At 43.8% G+C, this 23,934-nt stretch overlaps 1 protein-coding gene and 1 long non-coding RNA gene across 25 annotated transcripts in view; one reads left to right on the top strand and one right to left on the bottom strand.

Moving 5' to 3' along the window:
* The window catches only part of MAGI1 (membrane associated guanylate kinase, WW and PDZ domain containing 1), a 618,261-nt gene extending 613,663 nt beyond the window's left edge, over window positions 1–4,598 (bottom strand). For 17 of the 19 annotated variants that reach the window (XM_067043713.1, XM_067043703.1, XM_067043714.1 and 14 more), the window contains exon 1: window positions 3,684–4,483. In XM_067043713.1, coding sequence (XP_066899814.1) covers window positions 3,684–3,996 — 313 coding nt within the window. In that variant the 5' untranslated portion in view covers window positions 3,997–4,483. Of the gene's footprint in view, window positions 1–3,683 lie in introns of all 19 variants that reach the window. The other 2 variants (XM_067043710.1, XM_067043711.1) reach the window with 2 other exon arrangements.
* Window positions 4,599–5,020: 422 nt separating this feature from the next.
* The window catches only part of LOC131763526 (uncharacterized), a 138,137-nt gene continuing 119,223 nt past the window's right edge, over window positions 5,021–23,934 (top strand). For all 6 annotated transcript variants that reach the window (XR_010842517.1, XR_010842512.1, XR_010842515.1 and 3 more), the window contains exons 1-3: window positions 5,021–5,208; window positions 5,775–5,951; window positions 10,806–10,921. This is a non-coding gene — a long non-coding RNA (uncharacterized lncRNA). The remainder of the gene's footprint in view (window positions 5,209–5,774; window positions 5,952–10,805; window positions 10,922–23,934) is intronic.

Here is a 23,934-nt window from a genome sequence, read left to right as displayed (position 1 = left end):
TAAATTTGTACAGTAAGATATTTTGAGAGAGAGGGAGACCACACTCCCATAACTTTTATTATACTACATAGTTATAATCTGTTCTATCTCATGTTGTTTTTAATGTCTTACTGTACCTAATTTGGAACGTATCACCCACAGATAAGGGGGGATTACTGTATTTTTCCTCTTTTTCCACATACACTAGAATGGCTAAAGTTCAAAAGATGGACCAGATCAAAGACTGGCAAAGATGTCGCAGAACTGGAACATTTACAGCAGCTTTATTCATAATAGGTGAAAAAATAAACAGTCCAAATGTCCGCTGACAAGCAAAAGTATAAACAATCTGGTATATGTATGTAATGGAATACTACTCAACAATACAAAACAACCATGATACACACAATATGTGAAAAAAGCCAGACACAAAAGAGTACACATTGCATTATTTCATTTATATGAATTTCAATGACAGACAAGATTAATCCATGGTAAGAAAAATCAAACACTCAATGTCTCTGGAAGAGGCGGGGGTGGGGGGGACTGACTAGAGAGGGACAGGAGGGAAATTTCTGGCGTGACGGAAGTGTTCTGTATCTTGTTTTGGGTGAAGCTAACATGAGCATATACATTTGTCAAAACCCATCAAACTATATACTTAAGATCTGCGCATTTTATTACAGATAAATATATACCTATAGTATATATAGTACATATATATGCTTTATTATATATATAAAATAACATATATATTATATAACATATATACGTATTTGTACATTCTTTTTAGGCACTTTTGTGACAGAAGTCTGTCCTCTCCATTTAAAATGAATCAACTGTAACCTGGTAGATCCATTTAGCTTGATTCTTTCACAATCCAGTCCTGCTTCACATTATACCATTTGCTACAGACTATTTTGGTCTGTGCATCTTTTCAGAGAGTTGCCATGAAATAGAAACAGCAGAATCTTCTCCCACAAGAAGACTGTGACATTTTCATACAGACAGCACTCAGAGTGACCCGTGTCCCTGGTAGTGGCTAGTTCAAGGTGCAGACAACACAAAAGTAACATTTTTCCTTTACCATGTACCAAGTAGAAGCCTATCTAATACGATTAAAACACAGTAATGAAAGCACAGGAAGAGCAATTTCGTAGTATAATTTAAATCTTATTCTCAATATAAAAGAGAAGGCTGGTGAAATGCTTTCTAGTGCTGTCTTTCTGTAATGAAGATGTTAGAAGAGCTACCTGTGCCTGTGTAATCATTACAGGAAATAGTAGCTTTTACATTATGGTGGATTTCAGGCCATCCAAGCGTCCTCATCCATATCTTTATTCTATCCCATTACAAGAAGCACAAGTAGATTTGCCTACACATATACACACACACGTTCTATGAGCATTCCTACATAGCACACAGAATAGTTCCGGGTGAAAGGAAGTAAGATGCGGAGACACTACAGTTTCCTTCGAACCCAGAGACACCTGATTCCAAACACACTTTGTTAGCTGACCAACACTTCTGGACTGCCATGATGAGGTAGCCCTGGAATGATGCCTCCCAATCTTTGGTAACTGATGGAGGGAGGCTCAGCCACATGCAGTAGCTTGCACACTGAGAACAAGCCCCCACTGGACCCACTAGACACCAGGAGACCCCCACACAGGATATGCAGGAACTCCTCCCTGTCCTTCCACCAGCCCTTTCTCCAAAATGCCCCTGCACGGTGACCAGTAGCTGATCCCATCAAATGCTACAGTAGTTTCTCTACAGTTCTATCAAGTCCTAATAATCCAGGTACTGGTATTAACTTCATAATTCAGGTTCCTGACACTAAAGGCTAGACTTAGAAATAAATAACTGCCCCAATTCACTTTAAACATAACAACAAGAGCTAATCTTTATTGAGCACTTACTATGTGCCAGGCACTGTTCTGCACCCTTTGTGCTTATTAGTTTATGTGACACAAGAAAGCTAGTTTACAGATGAGGGAGGACACATTCTCAAGTGAGGCAAGGTGATGGACCTCCAGCAAAGCTGGAGAGATGTGCAATGAATGAGCCACAGTCTCTCCCTTCAATGAGCTTACCACCTTGTATGGAAATGAGGGGAGGGAACTAACATAGTTCAGAGTAAGTAGAAAACTACAAGATACACCTTTAGGGGAGTCCAGAGGAAGAAGGATTTGTTCATCTGGGCAGGATGCCTGAGGGCTTCTTGGAGGAGGTGTGCAAGCGGACAATGAGAACATAAATGGAAGGAGCTTTCCATAACCATCAGTCCCTCGTCTCCCAAAGCTACCAAAAGGCCCAGCTCTTCTCCCTGTCCCCCTGCTCCGTTTCATCTGGAACGGGCCTGTTCCCAAAAGAGGACTAGCTCAGCCCAACCCTTCTTTCCTCTGACACATTCCTCCAGCTGATGCTTGCCCTTCCAAGCCCGCGCAGGCACATATGGGAATTTTTCACCAGGGCTCAACCTGGTGCTTTCACGGGGAAGAACCTGCCTCATGGTGCATGGTCGTACAAGGGCTCCCTTTAAGGGAGCCCAGTCCTTCGCTATTGGACTGTATCAGGGACAGCCCCATGCCTGCACCAAACTAAGATGTAAGGGACTCCCCACCCCCACCAGCAGCCATCATAAAGGTCATCACTCCTCTCCGGGCTTCTGAGAGATGAATTTGCTTCCACTCCCTCCTCTCAAGTGCACTCCTCGGGGCTCCCACGGTCATTCCCCCACCTCTTCCTCCTCAGTGCTTAAGGCTCTGCAACAAGGGCTCAAACCCTCACTCTTGGCATCTGTGTGACCTTGGACAAGTAACTGAACCAACATCAGTCCCAGTTTCCTTATCTGTAACATGGGGTTTATAAGAACAACTCGGATCAGAACTGCTGTCAATCAAAACAAGATAGTGCAAGGAAAGCATTTTACATAGAGCCTGGCACGTAGTAAGCTAACAAGAAATAGAAGCTATCATCATCGTCACAGGGATGTTGATGGTCTTAGTGATGGTGGTGATGTTGGTGGCAGTATAAACTTGGGCTTCAGTAGCACTGAAATACCCTCTCCATTCTCTCCCCCGACCGCCACCCACGAGCCTGGGGCCGGGCCACACGGTCGAGACATATGCGTCATCCTGCCGTGGGGTGAATGCAGGATCTTCAGGCGGCGGGCTTTGGAACTGCCAGGCGGTGATGCCCGGACCCACCTGGGCGGTCGCGGGTGACGCTAATTTTCTGATGAAGGAGGTCCAACAACCAAAGACCCTCACCTCCTTCGTACCCATTCTCCAGGTCTGGAAACAGACAAGTGGCCAAAGAACGCAGCAACTGCGCCTGCTGCAACACTCTCCCAGGGAGTCAGGAGAACGTCCACGTTGCCCCTGCCAACTCTCCTCCAGGTGCAGGCAAGCTGTGCTGCACTTGGTGGCGGAGATAACAGGTTGGCAAACCAGGCCTGGGAAAAATCTCCGCGCTTCCCCGCGCAAACCCAAGCCCCTCTTCCCAATGCACGTGAGCAAACAACCCACAACCTCTCAACAACTTTGTATATTTCACTATCACAGGGCGCACGGCCTCAACTTCCCCTCTAAGCCGCATTCGCAGGAGAAAAGCGGGAAATCGAGTTGGGGGGCGGGAGGAGCCTCCGCAGGCCGATCCCCTTTTCTGGGGGCGCCTCCGGGAGGCGCGTCCCGTCTTACCTTGTCTGACGGCTTTGAAGGTGACGGCCTCCTTGCAGCTGTCGATAACTCCCAGTACGTCATAGCGGGGTAAACCGGACACCCGGATCCCCTGAACCTCCAGAAGCAGCTCCCCCTCGCCCAGCCGAGGGCCCTGGCCGCCGCCGGCAAGCCCCGCCGCCTCGGCCGCCGCCACCGCTCCGACATACGGAAACTCTCCGTTCTCCGCGCCCCCCAGCACCGTCACCCCCAGCTCGCCCTGGGGTCCCCGCTTCACAGTGCATTCGTGAATCCTGCTAGTCCAGTGGTTCTTCTTCTGGATCACTTTCGACATGATTACTTACGCCCCTCCTCCCCCCCCCAAAAAAAAACAATAAAATGAGAGACAGGTGCCTTCCACAGCACAAGCCCCCAAGCCCACGCTGGTTCAAGGGAGAGACATCTCCCCCCAAATAACGCAACGGGAGAGAGAAACTTGGCAGACTCGCTCCCTGCACACACTCGCGCACTCAAGCCATCATAAAACAAACTTTCTGGGCTTCCCCGCGAGCCCTGCACAGGCGCCCGCGAGCTTTGTTTGCATTCCGGTGGCTCTAGGTCCACGTTCCGGCGCCTGACCGTGCTCTCCGGGACCAGAGTCCACTCTGCGCCGCTTGGGTTATTTTTTTCCTTCCTTCCTTTCTTTCTTGCCTCTTAGAAATGCGGTGTCTCCTCTTGCCTCCCGCCTGGCTCGCCTTTCCTCGCTGGCGGGCTGTTACTGAGGGTTGGGGAAGCCCTTCCAGCCAGTTGCTGGGAGCCCTGGATACGCGGGTGCGGAGCGCGGCGGGGGGGGGGGGGGGCGGGAGGGGCGGGGGAGAGGGACAGGAGGGAAGTGCCTGCGTCCCCTTTAAGCAGATACAAAGGCTAGGCTTGTTTTGTTACAGTTCATTCTATTCCGCGCCGCTGAGCGCAGCGGCCGGCGAGAGGAGACGCGCGCGCATGCGTTCCGCGGCCGCCTGCCGGCCGGCCCGCCCCACCCCGCCTTCCCGAAGGGAGAGATTCCAATGTGCTTCTCGTTGGGTCCTAAAGCCGACCTACCAGAAGCAGGCAATTTCCCCCCCCTTTCACACACCCTTCATATTCCTCCTTTTCTTTCAGTGCCTACGCCTCGGCAAATCCCTTTGGGAGTTTGTGGGATGCGCAAGTATTTTCCTCCAACCGTCTGCAACTTTTGAAAACATGGGCAATCTGGTTTTGGCATTTTAAAACCGTTTCAAACAGGTGGGGGTTGGGGAGCCTCATACACTCACCCTCGCGCTCACAGTCACGCACACACGCACGCACTCACGCCGCCTTAAGCTTTCTTACCGCCCTCGGCCAGTGGCTGGCCCCGCTGTCGGTCACCGAGCCCACACTGTCTGCCGCCTCCCCCTCGCCCCCGGCCGCATTTCCCTATAGTACGCAGTACCCGACCCCGAAGCTTCTGTCCGCCGCCTGCACAAAGCCGTTGGGTTCGGCTCCTGGAGCGGGGTCTGCCCGTGGGTCTGCGATCGTGTGGAGGGGGACCGTGAGTGTACCCTGGGTCCCCCAACTGGGATCCCTGGGAGAGTCACACGCTCACACACACACACACACCCTTAAACTTTGGGGCCAACTTTTTTGGAAGCGGGAAAACTATAGGTGAGGGAAAGAAGCCAAAAGGCAAGAGGCCGTTCGGGTCTTCAACCGAAAAGGGGTCTAGCTCTTTAACTCCCTCGCCGGGTGAGACTTCTGGAGCCAGGCATCTGTCTCGAGCTCAAGTTCCTGGCTAAGCTGGGCAGCCTTTGGACCCGCCCCAGGGCCAAGAGATAAGGATCACTTCTGGGTCTGGGATCTGCACCCGAGTCCTGGCGCCCGCGGGGGCGTGGGCGCGGCAGCCACCTCTCGGAATTCGCAGCCCCGGGGGCTGAGGTAGAGCCGGTTTCTATCCCTACTAGGTTTCGGAACGTGCTCGGGGGCTGCGGGACAGGAAGAATACCCTGCACCGGCAAGGCTGCACTCCCCACATACTCCCCAACTGGCCTGGGCGATAGTCTCCCAAGCATTTTCTTTCCCTCAGTGATTTATAGCTTGTTTATTCATCTTTGGTCACAGGAGAGACTTCAAGTGCTAAATAAGGGAGGTGAGTGTAAAGGACTCAGAAAGAATGCGGTGCTGCAGAGGTCACGGTTGAGAGCCGGGCTCTGGGGTTTAGGTTCCCACCGGTCCAATCTCTGTGTGACCTTGACCAAGCGACGGGACCCCTCAGAGCCTTCGTTTCTCCCTTGTTAAGTAAGTATAACAATACCTCACAAGATTCTTGGGAGTATTACAGGGAGAACACTTGTAAAGTGGCATATAGTAAAAACTTAGTAGTATTAGTAGTAATAGTAGTAGTTGGAAAAATTAGGGATCATTTGGGGTTTCAAGTTAGATGATGATGATAATTCCTTCTCTCCTTTCTAAAGCTTAAAATGTATAGGCATACATTTAAATATTTTAAAGCACTGTTTGTAGGGTGCTATTCTAAGCCAATAAAAATAAAAGAAGAATGTTGCTGTTTCTCTCTTGAGATATCCAGAACTGAAAAATCCTATTGCCTTTGTAGTATTTGTAAGAAAAGGAAGTGGCCAGTTTTCCATGGCTCTTCTTGGTGAGGGAGACTTTGTCTTCAGCCTCTCTTCCTGGAAGATACCCGTTTGTTTCCAACTTGACTGAATCAAGATGACTGAGATTCACAAGGTTCATTCCCAAACCCAAACACACATCCAGCCAGTCCGAATCTTAGGGATGGGTTCTGTCATCTGGACTTCGAAGGTTCCCCTGAAGTGGTGCTGGTATACAACATGAAGACCACAAGTCTAGCATCTTGATTCCCGAGCGTTTTTTACGTCACAGACCCTTTTAGGAGAAGAAATCTGTGGTCCACATCTTCCTGTAGAGTGTAAGCTCCAGGAGGGCAGTGAAGTTTGGTTTACTGATGCATTCCTAGTTCCTAGAACAGTGTCCGGCACCTGGTTAATGCTCAAGTATTTGGTGAGTGAATCCTTCCCCCCAAATGCACATTTTTGTGTAACACCTTAGACTGAAATCACAGATTCCCCTACAAATCACCGGTAAGCTTGACCTTGTATGTTCCTCCCTTCCGCAGCCCATATTCTAGGATTGCTTGCCAAGAATTCCCCCACCTGCCTCCAATCACTGGTCCCCTACCTCCTACCTCACTCCCACCTGGAGGAGTCCAAAGAATGGGCAAGACCAAGTGGTTTGCAATTCTTCCCACTGGCAGAGCACCATCTTCCCTCTCCAGGATTCCAAGTGTTTCTGAGTCTGAGAAGAGGAAAGGACTTGAAATTTAGCCCACTTCAGATTTTAGATGTGGAATAACCCCTCAAAAAAGAAGGGATACCTAAGGGTACAGACAGCAGGGTGGAGAGAGGTATAGACAGACATATTATAACCCAGGAACATAGAAAGAAGTAATTTGAACCCCCAGTGCAGCTAAGACTGTCAGTTTTTCCAGACATTAAGTTTATGATATTTCCAGGCTCTCTGCTCCTCCTCTGACATCTGTCTACCCTGTTTCTCCTGGTCCAGTTCCTGTGTCCCAGATTGGAAACAACTTCAAGGCAGAAATCATATCTATCCTTTTCCAACCTTTGAATCCTCAGCACCTAAACCCATGCCTTGAGGGGAGTGTGCATCATACACACTTAATGAATGAATGCATGAACGCATGGATTAAGTGTGATCTTAAACTGGATAATATATGGCCTTCGACATGAAGCCCATTTAGATTCTGTGGCTAGAACCGATTTATAGATTGTTATTTTGAAAGAGCTTATAGTTATCTTGGAGTATATTTTTCTTGAATAGATGTAAAGTGGGATCCTAGTGTTCTGGCTTCTCTCACTTACGTTATGACTTTGACAATACATTCCAGTGGACAAAATAATGCCATAAAATATCTAACTTGGAGGTTTACCATGTGTGCCAGGATAATTATGTGCATTATTTTATTTAATCACTACAGCAACCATGTGAGGTAGGTATGACCTTGACTTGCATGAATGACCTTGATTTTACAATTGAGGAAGGTGAAGCTGGGCAAGTACAGAAACTTGCTCAAGAGCTTGGAAGTGATAAAGCTAGAATGTGAACCCAGAGGCACAAACCAAAGCCCATTCTCAGAATCACTGCACTCTGAAGGTGTAGGATGTGGCCATCCACCATCTAGCATATTTGGGTACCAGCATTCTTTGCCTCCTGAATCTGCCACATAGTGTGTGCATATCAATTAAGTCACCTTGCTATCTCTTCCCCTGAAACTGAAGGAAGACAGCGTTCCACTCCAGAATCCAATCTCCAGTTCCCCTTCTGTAGGCTCTGAAGATCGAATAATTTACTGTAACGTAAAGAGGATTAATTTGCAAACATTTCTAAAGTGTTTGGAGATCTGTGGGCTCTGGTACAGGCGACGTGCCAAATGGCCTTATACTGTTATTGCGGAAGCATTTCAACAATGAACTCTTAATAAACACAGTGGATCGAGATAAGTAAACTGTGACACAATAAACTCTGCACAGATTATGATTTAATTTTCATATAGCTAGTTCAACTAAAGGGAAGAAGAAACATCCACAAATATAAATTGTACATTGCTTTTCTTTCTCACAAATAACATTTCCTTTCGAAGTTTTCTAGTTGTAAGTAAAGAAATCATTATTGTAGTCTAAAGTGGTAACTTACCTCCTTTTTCTGAAAATGCGAAGATGGGAGATAAGTTCATTGGTGTGGAGCAAAAGAGGACATGAAAATTGGTTATCTTTTAGTTTCTGAAGAATGCCATTGAGGCGTATATTATAGATATCAAGGTAAATATTTCATATTCAAGAAAGGTAACTGATGCCAAACTGGTAATTTAGAGCAGAAGATCAACAAAGGAGGTTAAAGCCCTTAGTTCAGATTGAAGGAAACAGACAGTGAGGGCAAACTTTCCACGTCATCTCCTGGAGGGACTTTTATGATTCACTTGATAACTTGTTCTTTTCCTCACAGAGAGGCAGATGGATTTTTTTTCTGACCGTGGTACCCCTCCCTTTAGTCCTTTCAGCTAGGCAAGAATAAATAAAATGTTAATTCTTGTGACCTTTCAAGACATCACATGTGAACTATTATTTTAATACCCCAGAGGAGGAAAAGAGTTTAATCCTGGCTAATGTTCTGGTTCACTTCCATGGGAAAAAAATGAATATTGGAAACTGGAAGATTTGAAATTCGACGTTGGGTCCGAGAAAGCAAGAGAAACTGAAGAATTTATCGTGGGAATCTCTCCTAAAATTTCCAAAATGTTCAGCTGTAATGTAGCATATCATCCTACATAATTCCACTGAACATATACCTCATGATATTGTTAATTCCTTGAGAACAGGGTATTTGCATTTTCTTCCTAATAGATATTTATATCTCTTTTATTTCATCTCCCACCAACTCTATGAAAATATAGTAATTGGAACATGGTAGATGCTTAAATAATACAGGATTTTATTATTGAAGGTGTTCACTCACTATATGTCTTCTTCTTTATTGTATGTTTTTAACAATTTATTGCACGGAAACTGAACTGAATGAGAAAGAAGGAAAATACACGTTGAAATCAAAGATGGAATGCCCATCTTTTTAAAAATACCCTAGTAATGTAAGTTGTTGCAGAACAATTTTAAAAATAGGTAACTAAAAAGGCAACATTAAATTTAGTTATTCAAAATTGTATTACCACAAGGGACTTCCCTGGCAGTCCAGCGGTTAAGCCTCCACACTTCCAGTGCAGGGGGCCTGGGTTTGATCCCTGTTTGGGAAACTAAGATCCTACCTGCCCTGGGGTGTGGCCAAAAAAAATTGTATTACCACAAGATAAGTACTTTCTACATTTGGGTGTATCTCCTCCTGGACTTTGGACAATACAAATATATACACGTGCACGCAATGTATTTTCTTAAGTTGTCTCTGTCTCTCCCCATTTGGGATTTACAGTTAATTTATGGAATAAAATAATCCTTTATACCTTTTATTACTTATCAGTATACCCTCAATATTTTCTATTTGTTAAATATAAACCTCTATTGATCACTTTTATTAGCTCAATAATATTCTGTTCTTCGAATGTTCCAAAATGTATCAAACCAATGCCCTATTAATGATCATTTAGGATTCTGAATGGGGGTGAAGTAATTATTTGTATTAGGATGTTTTGGTTGCCAGTGACAGAAACCTAGTTGAACTAGCTTAAGCAAGAAAGGAAATGTATTACTCCATATAACTGGCAAGAGTGGAGATGAAACTAGTTTTCATCAAGGCTGGATGAAGAGGCTCAAGCGATGCCCTCAGCTTTCTCTCTCCATCTCTCGGTTATTTTTTCCTCTATGTTGCCCTCATCCCATCCTACTACATACAGATTGGCCTTCTCCCGACAACCGGGAAAGATAGCCACGTGCAACTTACATCATCCAGGTTTAGCAATCCCAAAATAAAGGAGGTTTTTCACTAACAGATGGGAAGAGCGGTGAGAGAGATTTCAGTCTGTATTAAAGCTTTCAGTTTCAAATGTGGAGAGTAGACGGAGTCTGCCTACTTTTCAGTAGCTTTGAGAATAAACACAAGTGAGTCACAGACATGATTGGCTGCCTAATCAAGCCTGGCAGAGTGTGTGTGGACTTGAGACGACTCAGGGAAACCTCATGAAAATGAGTTCCTCTACAAATTCTGATCGTGGTCTCCTCTTCCACAGTTAACTAAGAGTTCCAGGAATTCAAACGTAGCGTGAGTTTGATTTCGATCAAAGCTGCAGTGGTTGGCCCCACACGTTGGCAGCTATTTTGAGGATGTTCTGAAGCTGGCAATAGTGCAGAATTGTACCCTTTACAAAGGAAGCCAGTCAAGTGTTATACATGTTTAATACAGACGGTTTGTTAAACTACATAACATCGATATCAAATAGTCTGAAATGAATCTTAAATTTTTCTGAAGCCAAGCTAAAAAAGAAAATGAAATATTCTAAGGTGGCCCATGACAGTTGGTAGATTGTTTTCATTCATTTGTTCAATCAACAGATGTTGATTAAATACTTATTTTGTCGATTCCTACTAGGCGCTGATGGTACAACACTAAAAGACACGCTATTTTTTTGCTGGAGGAAGCTTACCTCCTAATTGAATACTCACTGGATACTGAGACAAGGAAACATACCAGTTCAATAGTGTTGGGTAAGTTCAATGCCAGGGGACCTAGGGTGATCCTGGTGTCCCTGTCTTTGGGAAGGATTGTAATTCACAAGTGTGTCTTCAGAAACTAAAGGTGCCATTGTTAGAAGAACTTCTTGCATCCTCCACCTATAATTTATTTTAATAGTATTTTAATAAGTGAAAGACAGTGTTCAGTTTTATGATCGCATTATGATCCCTAAAGGTGTGCTTTATGGAACGATTCACTGAGTTCCCAGATGGTTACAGGTGCCCACAGTGTGAGTATATGGTTCCATAAAGGACAGCTCTGTCTTGCCACAAAGCCGATCCAGCAAACACTAGCCGGAGTTTTAGAAAATGACTCAGCAATCTGGAATCTGAGCAACCTTGCTCCTTGAACTGTACCATCTTTGGAAAATTGTTCCTCATAAAACCTTGTAGGCAGTTGAATGAGGACCCCCAAAAATGTGTTATTCACTTTCCGGATTTAGCACATTCCTGGAATTCTAAACTCATTTTTGTGGACTGTTGCCCAGGTGAGGGGAGGCTTAGCCAAACCGGGAGTGGCTATGAGCAGCATCCCCCAGGGAATCAGTGCCCAAATTTGGCGCGCTTGTATCCTCAACGTTCCTGACACTCCTGGCTGAGAAATTCAGCTTGCCTGAGTTTGGGTACCCCAAGGATTTTACATGCAGCAGAGAACTGCTGAATTAAGCTCAGTGTTGGAAGACATTACAGTTTTAATCATTAAGTTAGTTCCCTGCTTCAGTGAACTTAAAAGCTGGCATATGCTTGGGAATGTTTCTGCTTCCAAACGCACAGCATGTGCATTTTTCAGATGTTTGACCTTTGATCTTGTGACCTTTCCTCTAAAATCCTGAGAGCGCTGGGAACACTCACAGCTGAGTGATGGGAGCAAAACTAGACAGATAGCAATTCTTTCTTCTCTTTCTCTTTTCCTTTCTTTTTTCTTTCTTTGCTTAAATCTTAGGTTACTCTGTTTTAGACTAGACCGCTAATCCAAATAACTTCCCCTTCAGTTTTTATTTTAATCTATCATTTTGGTATGACTTTACATTTTGAATTGATGCCACTAAAGCCTAAAACTAGTGAAGCTATGTGATCCACCTGCTAAGGCAAGCTGGCATCTACGCCACCGCTCTCCAGATAACCTTCTCTAGGTTAATGTTTTCAAATTTTTTGATTGCTGTTCAGAATAAGAAGTGTATTTTGTTTTACCACCACATATACACGCATAAACATGTATATAAATAATTGAAACAAAAGTTTCAAGAAACCATATTTATCCTTTTCATATGATGCACTATGCCTTGGGTTATGGCCCACAGCCAAATTTCTTTCTTTTTTTTTTTTTAAATTTAATTTATTTATTTGTTTATTTATTTTTGGCTGTGTTGGGTCTTCGTTTCTGTGCGAGGACTTTCTCTAGTTGCGGCGAGTGGGGGCCACTTTTCATCACGGTGCGCGGGCCTCTCACCGTCGCGGCCTCTCTTGTTGCGGAGCACAAGCTCCAGACGCGCAGGCTCAGTAGGTGTGGCTCATGGGCCCAGCTGCTCCGCGGCATGTGGGATCTTCCTAGACCACGGCTCGAACCCGTGTACCCTGCATTGGCAGGCAGATTCTCAACCACTGTACCACCAGGGAAGCCCCCCAAATTTATTTCTTAACCTTTCCCTGTATTGCTGACAAGCTAAGAATGGTTTTACGTTTTTCAGTGGTTAAAAAACAAACAAGGGCTTCCCTGGTGGCGCAGTGGTTGACAGTCCGCCTGCCGATGCAGGGGACACGGGTTTGTGCCCCGGTCCGGGAAGATCCCACGTGCCGCAGAGCGGCTGGGCCCGTGAGCCATGGCCGCTGGGCCTGCGCGTCCGGAGCCTGTGCTCTGCAATAGGAGAGGCCACAACAGTGAGAGGTCCGCATGCTACCAAGAAAAAAAAACAAAATATACTGAGACATATTTACAATATGTCATGTGCTCTTCTAAATCTTTGCATTTATTAACGTGTTAAATCTCTGGTGGTTAACATATTTTGAGGGAGTGCTCAGTGTGCAGGATGCTTTGGTAAATGCTTTCAGTGATGCACTTACTTAACCCTCTCTACCTTATGAGGCAGGGAGTATTAGCAGTCCCACTTAATAGATGAGGAAACAGATGCTATGTGACTTGCCCAGGATCACACACCTAGGAAGTGGCAGTTGGGATTTAATCTTAGGTTTCTCTGCTTCCAGACTTTTGATTCTTAATGCTACTGATGTTGGCAGCTTCGTGACCACAGCTTAACACATAATATGGGCCCAATGCATATTTGAAGAATGAATGAATACATGCATGAATGAATGAAGGATGCAGAGATAGAATGATAGTCTCCCATAAATCCTGACCAACTATGGGAACACAGATAGATTAGGTGATTGCTTGGTGCTTTAAAAAGCAAGCAAGCAAACAAACAAAGTAAATCCCTCATTTATTGAGTGCTAAATACTGCATTTAAGTGCTTTCAATACATTTTTTCAGTTGACCCTCATAATGACACTATGAGGTAGATGCTATCCCTATTTCGCAGAAGAAGAGACTGAGGTTCAGAGAGGTTAAATACCTTCCCTAAGACAATATGACCGGTATATTTAGACCTGGTGTGACTAAGACAGACGATGTTCTTAATTACTGTGCTATGTACCATCATTTATTAATTTCTAATGTCACTGTAATATTATTTACCCCATGATTTTGTAAGCAGTATAGACAATGTATCAGAACCTTCATCAATAACTATAATATTTTCCAATGACATATTTCTCTATCAAAAACTTAAAAACTCAAGGTAGAAGAAGTAGAGGAGGCAGAGAAATGCCTTCCAGTACATTTGCTATGGAGATTGTGTTATTAAAATGTTGTTATATAATTTTTGCAAATATTCTATAAATCTAAAATTCTAGATTATTTATTCTAGAATTAAATTTTTTTAAAAGAACAGTATTAAACACATGAAAAAAATGTTTAACTAAATTAGTCATTAGAGAAATGCAAACTAAAACCCCAGTGAGATACTACTATACCTCCACTAGGATGGGTACAAATTTTTTTTTCGTGGAGGATAACAAATGTTGGTGTAGATGCGAAGAAATTAGAAGACTTATGCATTGCTGCTGGAACTGTAAAATGATGCAGACACCGTGCAAAACAGTTTGATGGTTCTTCAATAAGTTAAACATAGAATTACTATACCACCCAGCAATTTAGTTCCTAGGTATATATATCCCAAAGAATTGAACACAGGTGTACAAACAAAAACTTATACGTGAACGTTCATAGAGGCAATTTGCACAATAGCCAAAGATGGAAATAACCTAAAAGTCCATCAACAAAATTAATGTATGAAGAAAATGTGGCTATCCATACAATGGAAAATTTTTCAGGTGTAAAAAGGAACAAAGGACTGATATACGCTATAAATAGAAGAACCTTGTAAACATGACGTCAAGCGAAAGAAAACAAATACAAAAGACCACATAGTGTGTGATTCCATTTATCTGAAATGTCCAGAACAGGCAAATTCATAGAGATAAGAAATAAATTGGTGGTTATCAGGAATTGTGGGGAGGCAGGAGGAGGAGTGCTGGTTAATGGTTATGGGATTGGGGTGATGAAAACGTTCTGGAACTAAATAAAGGTGATGGTTGCACAACACTGTGAATGTACTAAAAGCTACTGAATTGTGTACTTTAAAATGGTTAAAATAGGGAATTCCCTGGCAGTCTAGGGTTTAGAACTTGGTGCTTTCACTGCAGTGGTCCCATTCAGTCCTTGGCTCTGCAAGCCGGAAGGCCAGAAAAAAAAAAGGTTAAAGTAGCAAACTTGTATGTTATGTGAATTTTATCTAAATTTAAAAACTCACTCTGACACCATTTTTAAAAGATCGCATACTAAAATAATATAGAATGTGCTGGGATATACAACTTACAAAGGAAAAAATTTAAATATTACATGAAATACCAGTACTCAGTACAGCATCCTGATCTAGAGTATGGACTTTCAAAACTGGCAGCTCGAGAATCAAAGCCCTGTGCTGTCACATAATGACTAGTTATCCTTAGGCAAGTTTTATAACCTGTATGAGACTCGCTGTCCTCATTCATCACTGTGTGTAATTGCTGTTAGTTATAATGTAATACTTTTTATATAAGTTGTCACTTAGCCTAAATATGATGACGAAGATTAATATATACTTTGGTATGTTTCCTTTGTATATATGTGAATTGAGTGTTGCTTGTCTTCCTAATGATCATTTCATTAAAAGCAAAGGGTTTAGGGAGATAACCATCATAGTTTTATCACCATATGTGTCTCTCTACATCCCAGGAAAAGTATCCTGTGAACAGATCTTTAAAGTAGCTTCCAGGGACTTCCCTGGTGATCCAGTGGTTAGGACTCCACACTTCCACTGCAGGGGTAGCGGGTTCCATCCCTGGTCAGGGAACTAAGATCCCACATGCTGCATGGTATGGCCAAAAAAAAAAAGTAGCTTCCAAAGAAGTCTAGCAATTCACTATAACTATTATGTGAGGTTATATTGAAATTTAGGCTAAATTGCTTTAGTAAAATTTCTAGGCTGCTCCCAACCTGTTACTAAGGAAGAACTGTCGTGGAATATGGGAGTTGATAGGAAAGACTTTATTAAGAAAAAAGATACCTATTTTTCCTTCCCTTCCCCTTGAGGATAACTAAGTTGTCCCCATGAATATGAAGACTACTATTTCTTCTTAAATTTGCATATGGCATCCTCCCAGGTAATTTATGGAACAAATCCTGACACAGCTCCAGAAGAAACCATATAGCCCCTTTAGTATCATTAGTAAACTAAAGGCCAAACATTTAAAGAGGCAGAGGAAATCCATCTCCCAAAGGTTCAGACCCAGCACTCTCTGCTTCATACCCTATACAATTCCTCCACCCACACAACTCAGCCTTTCGTAAGAGAAAGAAACTTCTAGAACCCTGCCCTCTAACCTCTGTTCCTCATCTTCTGGAGCCCTCCTGGGAGTTGAGGAATGCGGGAAAATAGCTGCAGGGTTTGGCTTCCAGTTGGTCAACCCTGACACTAATTGCTCTCTGGGAGATTTTCAATCTTTGTTCTTGGCAAGAAATGCAGGACAACAAAAGCTTCCAGCTGAATGACTATATGAAGAGCAGGGAGGTGGGTCTTATAGGTACCTGGGAAGGGAAGGGTTTAAAGGTTTCCACTCCTGCTCAAGCATTCTAGTCTTACCAACAAGCGTAACAAAGTTTCACTGACCTACAGGCATACCTCCTTTTCTTGCATTTTGAAGACACTGTATTTTCATAAACTGAAGGTTTGTGGCAACCCTGCCTTGAGCAAGTCTGTCTGCACCATTTTTCCATCAGCATTTGCTTACTCCAGTTCTCTGTGTCATATTTTGGTAACTCTCACAATATTTCAAACTTTTTCATTATGATTTTATTTGTTACGGTGATGTGTGATCTTTGAAGTTACTATTGTAATTGTTTGGGGGGGGGCACAAACTATGCCCAAGTAAGAGTTAACTTGTCTGATAAATGTTGTGTGTGTTCTGACTGCTCTACCAGCCAGCTGTTCCCCATCTCTCTCCCTCTCCTCAGGTCTCTCTCTTCCCTGAGACACAACAATATTGAAATTAGGCCAGTTAATAATCCTACAATGGCCTCTAAGTGTCCACATGAAAGGAAGAGTCTCATGTCTGTCATTTTAAGTCAAACACTAGAAATGATGAATCTTAGTGAGGAAGGCAAGTCAAAAGCATAGATAGGCCAAAAGTCAGGCCTCTTGCACCAAACAGTTAGCCAAATTGTGAACGCAGAGGAAACGTTCTTGAAGAATATTACAAGCGTTGCTCCAGTGAACCCATAAATGATAAGAAAGCGAAACAGCCTTACTGCTGATATGGAGAAAGTGTTAGTGGTCTGGATAGAAGATCAAACCAGCCACAACATTCCCTTAGGCCAAAGCCTAATGTAGAGCCAGGTCCTAACTCTCTTCTAGTCTGTGAAGGCTGAGAGAAGTGAGGAAGCTGCAGAACAAGAGTCTGAAGCTATCAGAGGTTGATTCACGAGGCTTAAGGAAAGAAGCCATCTCTGTAACATAAAAGTGCAAGGAGCAGCAGCAAGAGGTGATGTAGAAGCTGCAGCAAGTTATCCAGAAGATCTAGCTAAGATAATTTATGAAGGTGGCTATACCGAACAAGAGATTTTCAATGTGGCTAAAACAACTTTCCCTTGGAAAAAGATGCCATCTAGGATTTCCATAGCTAGAGAGGAGAAGTCAATATATGGCTTCAAAGCTTCAAAGGACAGGCTGACTCTCTTGTTATGGCTAAAGCATCTGGTGATTTGCCATTGAAGCCAATGCTCATTTACCATTCTGAGAATCCTAGGGCCCTTAAGAATTATGCTAAATCTACTCTGCCTGTGTTCCATCAATGCAACAACAAAGCCTGGATGACAGCTAGCACATCTGTTTACAACATGGTTAACTGAATATTTTAAGCCCACTGTTGAGAACTACTCCTCAGAAAAAAAAGATTCCTTTCAAAATATTACTGCTCATTGACAGTGCACCTGGTCACCCAAGAGCTCTGATGGAGACGTACAACAAGATTAATGTTGTTTTCATGCCTGCTAACATAGCATCCATTCTGCAGCTCATGGATCAAGGAGTCATTTTTACTTTCAAATCTTATTATTTAGGAAATATATTTCATAAGGCTATAGCTGCCATAGATAGTGATTCCTCTGATGGATCTGGGCAAAATAAATCAAAAACCTTCTGGAAAGCCTTCACCATTCTAGATGCTATTAAGAACATTCAAGATTCATGGGAAGAGGTCAATATTAATAGAGATCAAATATCAATATTAACAGGAGTTTGGAAGAAGTCTATTCCAACCCCCATGTGTGATTTTAAGGGGTCCAAAACTTCAGTGAAGGAAGTTACCACAGCTCCGGTGGAAATAGCAAGAGAACTAGAATTAGAAGTAGAGCCTGAAGATGTGACTGAATTGCTGCAGTCTCAGGATAAGACTTGAATGGATGAGGATTTGCTTCTTATGCACAGAAAATGGTTTCTTGAGATGGAATCTACTCCTGGAGGACATGCTGTGAAGATGACAACAAAGGATTTAGAATATGACATAAACTTAATTGATAAAAGCAGCAGCAGGGTTTGAGAACATTGGCTCCAACTTGAAAGAAGTTCTGTGGGTAAAATGCTATCAAACAGCATTGCATGTTACAGAGAAATAATTTGGTAAAGTAAGAGTCAATTGGTGTGGCAAATTTCATTGTGGTCTTATTTTAAGACATTTCCACAGGACTTCCCTGGTGACGCAGTGGTTAAGAACCCTGCTGCCAGTGCAGGGGACACAGGCTCGAGCCCTGGTCCGGGAAGATCCCACATGCCACGGAGCAACGAAGCCCGTGCGCCACAGCTACTGAGCCTGCACTCTAGAGCCCGTTAGCCACAACTACTGGAGCCCGCACACCTAGAGGCCGTGCTGTGCAACAAGAGAAGCCACCGCAATGAGAAGCCTGCGCACCGCAAAGAAGAGTAGCCCCCGCTCACCACAACTAGAGAAAGCCTGCATGCAGCAATGAAGACCCAACACAGCCAAAAATACATAAATGAATAAATAAATTTATATTTTAAAAAAGACATTGTCACAGCCACCCCAGCCTTCAGCAACCACCACCCCAATCAGTCAGCAGCCATCGACATGAAGGCAAGTCCCTCCACCAGCAAAAAAGCTCAGGTGATGGTTAGCATTTTTTAGCAATGAAGTATTTTTTAATTAAGATAAATACATTGTTCTTTTAGACATAATGCTATTGCACACTTAATGGACTATGGTATAGTATAAACATAACTTTTGGCATTAGGAAGCCAAAAATTCCTTGTGACTTGGTTTATTGCGATGTTCACTTTATTGCAATGGTCTGGAACCGAACCCGCAGTGTCTCCGAGGTATGCCTATATTGGCTTACTGTAGTCAAAATGGCTGAAACCCCCTTTTTATTCTATATACCTTATATGACTTACAAGGAGGTTAAATGTTCTGCATTTGTTTGAGCAGCACCTATACTTCTTCATACAGGCACTTATTCACTCAAAAATATTTACTGAGTGCCTACTATGTGATGACAATTTGCTAAGCACTAGGTACTGATTCAGCCATTCATTCAATAAATATTTACTGAGCACCTAATATGTACCAGACAGGTGAGCTTCCAAGGAAAATGTAGTCAACGAAATGAACAAAAGCTCCATTCTCATGGAGCTTCTATTTTAGTGGAGCAATACAAAAATGAAGAAAATAGAGTCTTTGAATAGTAGAGGTGCTCTGCAGGGCAAGATAAAGGGAATTGTGATGCCCTGAGTTGGGACTGTTATTTTGTGTAAAGGAGTCAGGGAAGGCCTCATGGCTAAGTTCATATCTGAGCAGAAACCTGAAGGAAATCAGAGAGTGGACCATGTAGCCATCCGGGAGACAGTGTTCCAGGCAGAGGGAACAGCATGGGCAAAGGCCCTGGGGTGGAACGTGCTTGGTATGCATGGAAATACAAAGGTGAAAACACTAGACACTGATTTTACCTTCTTGGAACATAGAGTCTGGTTGTGGAGGCAGAGTAATCAAATATCTCCCAAATAGATGTCTAATTCTGAAGAGCCCATGTGCCAAGAGGGAAACACAGATGGGGTTAGAAGATGCTATAAAAATAGCTGATCGTGGGCTTCCCTGGTGGCGCAGTGGTTGAGAGTCCGCCTGCCGATGCAGGGGACCACGGGTTCGTGCCCCGGTCCGGGAAGATCCCACATGCCGCGGAGCGGCTGGGCCCGTGAGCCATGGCCGCTGAGCCTGCGCGTCCGGAGCCTGTGCTCCGCAACGGGAGAGGCCACAACAGTGAGAGGCCCGCGTACCGCAAAAATTTAAAATAAATAAATAAATAAAGAGGAAAGCGAGGTTAACGTGGTGAAGGGGAAGGAGGTGGTAGGGTATTACGGAGGCCATTTCCTGTACAGGGAACAGTGTGTGATCGAAGTGTGTGTTCAGAGGGGTGGGTGGGATCAGGGCTGGTTCTAGGACATAAAAGATCCAGGCATCTGCCTTGCAGAGAATGAGGGGGAAAGCATCCTTGATAAGCAGGAGGGTATGAGCAGGGGACAAATCGCACAGGGTTTCTGCAGTCTGTAATTACTTAACTGTTTAAATAAGGATGTTTACTGTCTGCCTTCGCTGCTGGAGCAAGTTCCAGGGGGCTGGGACCCTGTCTCCTTTCACTACTGTATCACTAGCTCCTACCCCAGGTGTAGCCCCCTGCAAGGGCACGGTTTGTATTTGTGGGCTCCGTGGCTGGCTAATATCTCTAGCAATCTCACACCAGCTGAGAGCCTCAGTGGTAACAAGCAGCTCGCATTTTGTGAGTAGTTGGCTCTGCCAGATTCTGGGTTCAGAAAAGGCCAGCAAACTCGGCAGTATTCAAAGCTGAGATTTATGTTTCAAAATCATAGATAAAAGCCGACTGTGACCATGGAGATCTCCTCCCACGGAGAAGCAGAGTCCAAATGGCACTGTTCTCCCTTTGTCATACTAAGATGACGTTTTCATCTTGACTTGGTGATAGTGTACTTCTGGGATGGGTGCTTACTGCATAGTATTAAAGAGTCAAACTGTCAGATGAGAAAACAATATTGTTTTTTTTATTTCAAGAACGTGTGATGTTATCTAAGACACCGGTTGCCCAGACAGTAGACTGATTGCCAAGGCATCTTCACTGTGAGAAATAAAAAGGGGGGGGGGGGCGGTGCATAGCATAACTCTAGGACAAAGTGCAGAGATCTAGCCAAGCCCTCATTTTTGCAAAGCTGAAGATCAGCTTTCGGGGGACAATTCCTGGTATTTCCTATCAGCCTCCACTCCCCGGTTCTTCCTTCCCAACAGCTGTTATCTTGCATTTGAGGCCACCTGTGGTACCGGGGAAGTGAATTCTACCCTCCCCAGGGTGGGAGCAGGGAAGCCAGGTGCAGCCCATTCTGTTCACCTGGCCGCAGTCACGGATGCCGGGCTGCACGTGGGAGCTAGGCTGGTTCCGGGAGCGAACCTCGGCGCTGCACTTGGAATGCTGGGACAGAGGCTTCCTTCATGCTGGGCTGCGTGGTAGCGGCCGCACCTGCAACAGCAGTGGTGATTTTTGCCACCAATAGGGCATGCCACCGTGGGGCCAGTGCTAGTTCAGAGGAGGCCAGATTGAGAGAATTGAATGGAGAGAGTGGTGAGGCCCCAAAACATGGTGAACCTCAGAATCAAATTGCACCTGAATCCTGCCTTGTTTCTGGATTCTTCCATGAAGTAAGTCCATACATTCTACTTATTATTGAAATTGAGACTTCTCTATTTGGTGGCCAAATCATCCTAGATGGTAAGGGTAATAGAAATGCAGAAACAATTTTCTGTCCTCTAAAAATATAGTAGCATGTACAGGAAATCAGAATGCAGGTGTAATTGGCGCAAGATCCATATTCTCCTAATGTTTTTAAGTGAAATCTTCCAAGAGTTAACGCCTTAAGTATGTTAGTGACATTTTGAATAAGTAAAAATACGTGTTTTCTTAAAAATGACAACAGTATGAAGGGGTACACAGTGAGAGGGGCATCTCCATCTCATTCTTCTCAGTTCTCTTCCCCAAAGGCTTTTTTAGTACGTGGGCCTCTCAGTGCTGTGGCCTCTCCCGTTGCGGAGCACAGGCTCCGGACGCACAGGCTCAGCAGCCATGGATCACGGGCCCAGCCGCTCCGCGGCATGTGGGATCTTCCCGGACCGGGGCACGAACCCGTGTCCCCTGCATTGGCAGGCAGACTTCCAACCACTGAGCCACCAGGGAAGCCCTCCTTTACAGGCTTCTTATGTGTACTTCTTAAGATAGTCTGTACAGAGATCTCCCTTTTAATTTACACAAGTGCTGTATGCTGTCAGCATCTTGCTTTTTTTGCTCACAGATATATCTCAGAGGTTGTTCCATATCAGAAAAGATATAAGCTGCTTCCTTATTTTTTATTTCAATTGAAATACAGTTGATGGGCAATATTACGTTTCAGATTTTTTTTTTTTTAACGAAAAAGCTGCTTCTTAAATATGGCTAAGTGGCTAGGAATTTGTCATTCTTCATTTCACTGCTACCTGCAAACAAGGGTGAGTAAATTAGTTTGTTTAATCAGTGAAATGAAACAATGGTAGCAACACCTTTCATACACTAATGAGGAAATTCATTTAAAATTATGAAACAGCTCCAAACTATTCCATTTTTTGGTTCTGTGATTTATTTAACCAAGCTCCCATAGAGAGTCATTTAGGCTGTAACCTTTAACTACTTTACACAAAGCTGCAACAAACATTATGTATGCTCTTTTGTTTGAAAGCTGTGTAAACGTTCTCAACAACAGTCTATATAAATACAGGCTGTTCAATCAAAAGTTTTAAACCTGAGACTGAATATAAGAAATCAAAAATTGTTTCTTGTTGACTTCTTTTGTGTGTGTGTTAACCTTCCCCCACCCCAACAAATAGATGGATTCCTTTTTTTAAAAAATTGAATTATAGGGGCTCCCCTGGTGGTGCAGTGGTTAGGAATCTGCCTGCCAATGCAGGGGACATGGGTTCGAGCCCTGGTCCAGGAGGATCCCACGTGCCGCGGAGCAACTAAGCCCGTGCGCCATTACTGAGCCTGCGCCCTAGAGCCCGTGAGCCGCAACTGCTGAAGGCGGCGTGCCTGGAGCCCGTGCTCCGCAACGGGAGAGGTCACCGCAGTGAGAGGCCCGCGCACCAGAAAGAAGGGCGGCCCCCACTTAATGCAACTAGAGGGGGCCCGCGCACAGCAACGAAGACCCAACACAGGCAAAAATAAATAATTTTTTTTAAAAATTGAATTACAGTTGATTTACAATATAATGATAGTTTCAGGTGTACAGCAAAGTGATTCAGTTTTATATATATATATTTAATTCTTTTCCATTATATTGATGTTATTACAAGAAATTGAATACAGTTCCCTGTGCTGTACAGTAAATCCTTGTTGTTTATTTTATATGTAGTAGTGTGTATCTGCTAATCCCATACTCCCAATTTATCTCCCCACTGCTTTCCCGTCTGGTTATCATAAGGTTGTTTTCTATGTCTGTGAGTTTGTTTCTGTTTTGTAAATAAGTTCATTTGTGTTATTTTTTAGATTCCACATATAAGTGATATCATATGATATTTGTCTTTCCCTCTCTGGCTTACTTCACTTAGCATGATAATCTCTATGTCCAGGTGGATTCCTTTTTCTCACTCATCCATCCATCCATTCATTCATTCAACAAATAGTTATTGAGCACTCATTATGTGCCCGGGAATATTTTGGTGCTGATCCTTACCTCGAGGGCCTAACATGACATGTTCACTGGAGAAGAAGATAATAGGTCCAATGGACGGCCAATCATCTGTGGTTGTTTATACACATTAATATTTAAGTGACTTTAGTGGTAACAGCTTCACAGTTATTTCAGTACAAACCAACTCAGTCTTGGACCTGTATCGGAAGGGGTCATGTCTTTGCTAGGTCAGTCAATATTTCTAGGTGATAAAAGCAAGGGACCAACAGCCCCTTTCTAGGGAGAGCATTCCCTACAATCTCTTACTGCAAGAAACGGCTCCAAGCCATTCATTAAGCATCAATGCCCATGTAGCTTCCCTGTAGCCCCAGCTCTGTGGCCTCGGTTGATTGGACCAGGGGTGGGCGTGGGACCTCAGGGCAACCAGTTTATAGGTTGGCTGGTGGCCTATGATCTGGCCTGACTCCAAAGCTTTGTCCAATAGGAATGCTGGTGACAACTTGCCCCAATCAGATCCTTTTGAATTGAGATACAGAGAAAATCAAATAAATGTTAGCTAAGGAATTAAAACCAAAGGGAAGGAGACGTCTAGTCACG

Source organism: Kogia breviceps, chromosome 10 (genome assembly GCF_026419965.1).
Source record: "Kogia breviceps isolate mKogBre1 chromosome 10, mKogBre1 haplotype 1, whole genome shotgun sequence".
Taxonomy (NCBI): domain Eukaryota; kingdom Metazoa; phylum Chordata; class Mammalia; order Artiodactyla; family Physeteridae; genus Kogia; species Kogia breviceps.
The sequence above is the reverse complement of the archived record's forward strand: the minus strand, read 5'-3'. Positions and strand labels throughout refer to the sequence as shown.